General features: G+C 35.1%; 1 protein-coding gene across 1 annotated transcript in view; it reads left to right on the top strand.

Moving 5' to 3' along the window:
• The first annotated feature begins 1432 nt into the window (after nucleotides 1-1432).
• ift122 (intraflagellar transport 122 homolog (Chlamydomonas)) overlaps nucleotides 1433-2747 on the top strand; it is a 35225-nt gene continuing 33910 nt past the window's right edge. The window contains exons 1-3 of the mRNA XM_035536134.1: nucleotides 1433-1588; nucleotides 2215-2281; nucleotides 2571-2655. Of these exons, the coding sequence (XP_035392027.1) occupies nucleotides 1530-1588; nucleotides 2215-2281; nucleotides 2571-2655 (211 nt within the window). The 5' untranslated portion in view covers nucleotides 1433-1529. The remainder of the gene's footprint in view (nucleotides 1589-2214; nucleotides 2282-2570; nucleotides 2656-2747) is intronic.

Below are 2747 nucleotides of genomic sequence, written 5' to 3'. Positions count from 1 at the left end.
AAATAAATGCAATAATACCAGTATTAAAAGTAAGTAAAAACAATAGAATCTTGAGAAACAAAGTTGGTTTCCATCTGCTTCTTGAAATTATGCACTGATGTTGCCGATCCAAACTTGTTTTTTTTCCCCGCTGCCTCACCACTTCTTTTCTTATTAATGTTTGGTGTTTTAAGCAAGCCTGCATTATTTGACCTTGAAGAACAATTTGGAACATAGGAAGACAGGCATTCTACTATGTATGATAGTGATAGTGTTAATCCATGTAATGCTTTAATAATCTGCCCTATAATAGCCAATGTAATGAAATTAGAATTGGTGTGATATTACCATTCTGCACAAGCTCAATTGTTTGTATGTTTTATGGCAAATCAGTAAACAGCGACTTACAGCAGTCAGTTGTGAGAAAACAAAACCATGTATCAGTTGCCTAGCATCATGCAAACTAACATATGGTCTAACATGAATAATGTTTCTCAAGTAAAAAGCCAGTTTGAGTAACATAGTCAGTGTCTTCTGCAAAGAATGAAACTGACTCGCTTTATGTTCTATACAAATTCTGCTGTCATTTGCAGTGGCACATTGCAAATCATCCATGGAATTCAGAAGAGAAACAAAAAAGTGCATCTGCAATAAGTACATCTACATTACTGCTATCATTTCAACTGAATATTGATCTAGCAATAAGAAATAGCATTCTGATTACATACACCAGTGTCAGTGCTTTGCACAAAAAGTTCAGTTATATAATTGCTATATAAATGTATAAAGACTTCCAAAGTATATTTGGATGTATATATGTGTGCACATGAATGTGTATGTGCGCATGAAGGTATGTATGTATATTTGTGAAACAGAGAGAAAAAAAATGTGTGTAAATGTCTAAGCAAATATGCTCGTATGCATCAAAATTAGACAGGAATAGAACTCCTCTAGGAGAGAAAAAAAATTAGAATTGCTAAATATCAATAGATGTGAAAGCAACAGGATTGTATAAGACCTATACTTCTGTCACATTTTTAACAATATATACACAATCTAGAAGAATTCATCTCCATTGTATCAAAAATGTACATATATAGCTACATGTATAACTAATAGTACATGCATAGTTGTTTGCAAGAACATGTGAATGTATTCCTGAAAAATCTGTTTTTCTAAACATTCCCTGCATTGCATTCCCTGTCCATTTTCTTATGTAAGATAAAGTTAGCTGTGATATCCTATAATAATATTTTAATACTATGATAATATACTGTTAGCACTCGGTGATAACGTACATTTCAACTACAATTAGGATTCATAGTAGGGTGACTGGAGAAGGAATAGTTCTTGTTTTTACGTTGCTCTTGACAGTTTTCAAATAAAGTAGATTAGATACTTTCGCATGTTCTGACTTTTATTTTGATGCCAGCAGCCATCTTGGAACTTTTGGTCCTAGCAACCGCTGCATCGCCCGTTTTTTATCGCTTTGAGTACCTGTTGAACGTGTGGATTTAAACAGACAAATAGATTTAACCTTACAAATAACAATGCGAGCTGCTCCCGCATGGATAGACAAAGTACACGACCGTGACAAAGTTGAACAATGGTATGATTTTCTCTGTCCTACGCTGGCTAATTGGGTTTGTACGCGACCCTACTCGATGGAGATATGGTTAGCAACGGTGGTTACTATGTAAACCATTTGAGAGTATATCGATATTAGCTGACCTGCTAGCTAACCTCTTTATTCGTTGAAACGCTCGCAACGTGACATTTATGATTGTAGTTCCTTGTCTTTCTCATGTTACTTCAGGATTTCTTCCCTTGGACATGACTGAATAAAACTTCGACCACCTTCAAATACCAATAGCATCACTTAGCTAGCGAACCAGCAAAATCTGTTCGCATAGCTTGGGCTATAAGAATAAAGTAGGGAAGCAATGTAGCCCTAGCTAACCTAGATTAGCATAGGTAACTAGCTGGCGGGCTAATTGGTAGACCTGGTGATTTCCAATATCAAGCTAACTTATCGACATATTTTGATTTCCTTTAGTGTCAGTGCACTGAACGAAGCTTTTTTATTGTAATGAGGCTGAACAATTTAAGTAAATTATAACGGTTGTGTTAGCAGCAGTTTCTAATGTTAGCTTGTCAGTTTGTTGTGTAGCTATAATAAAATATGATGATAATCACGTAAGCTAATCGAACCGTCTGACATTAATTTTGTGGCAGTATTTACGATGTGGCCTTCAAACCAGACGGCACTCAGCTCATAGTAGCAGCTGGAAACAGAGTTCTGGTACGTAGCCTTTGTTTCTTTTGTGAAATTACTTATTCATATAATAAATTTATAAGTAATGTTGCAAGTTTTAAACGTCGCACCATAGTGTTGATGCACTAAATGTTAAAATGTATTAACATACAGGATGTTAAATTAAACTGTTTTGAATGTATATGATGTATATGAATTGGTTAAAATTTTAAAATCCTCATTGGATTAGGATATTATATGTCTTGTGTGCATAAATGGTACAATGGGAGTATTCCAGCTAGAAGAAGTCTTTTCAAACTAGCCATGTTTGCCTCAGGTTTATGACACAGCTGATGGAACACTTGTACAACCGCTGAAAGGACACAAAGACACAGTGTACTGTGTGGCGTATGCAAAAGATGGTAAGTGTTCTGTAGGTTTATTTTCTGGACTGTAAGTTCAGTTGTAAGTTTTGTTTGTAAGTTCTTCCTTTTATCCTGATGTTGTTGTGATC

This window comes from Electrophorus electricus, chromosome 18 (assembly GCF_013358815.1).
Source record: "Electrophorus electricus isolate fEleEle1 chromosome 18, fEleEle1.pri, whole genome shotgun sequence".
In the NCBI taxonomy this organism is placed as follows: Eukaryota; Metazoa; Chordata; class Actinopteri; order Gymnotiformes; family Gymnotidae; genus Electrophorus; species Electrophorus electricus.
The sequence above is the reverse complement of the archived record's forward strand: the minus strand, read 5'-3'. Positions and strand labels throughout refer to the sequence as shown.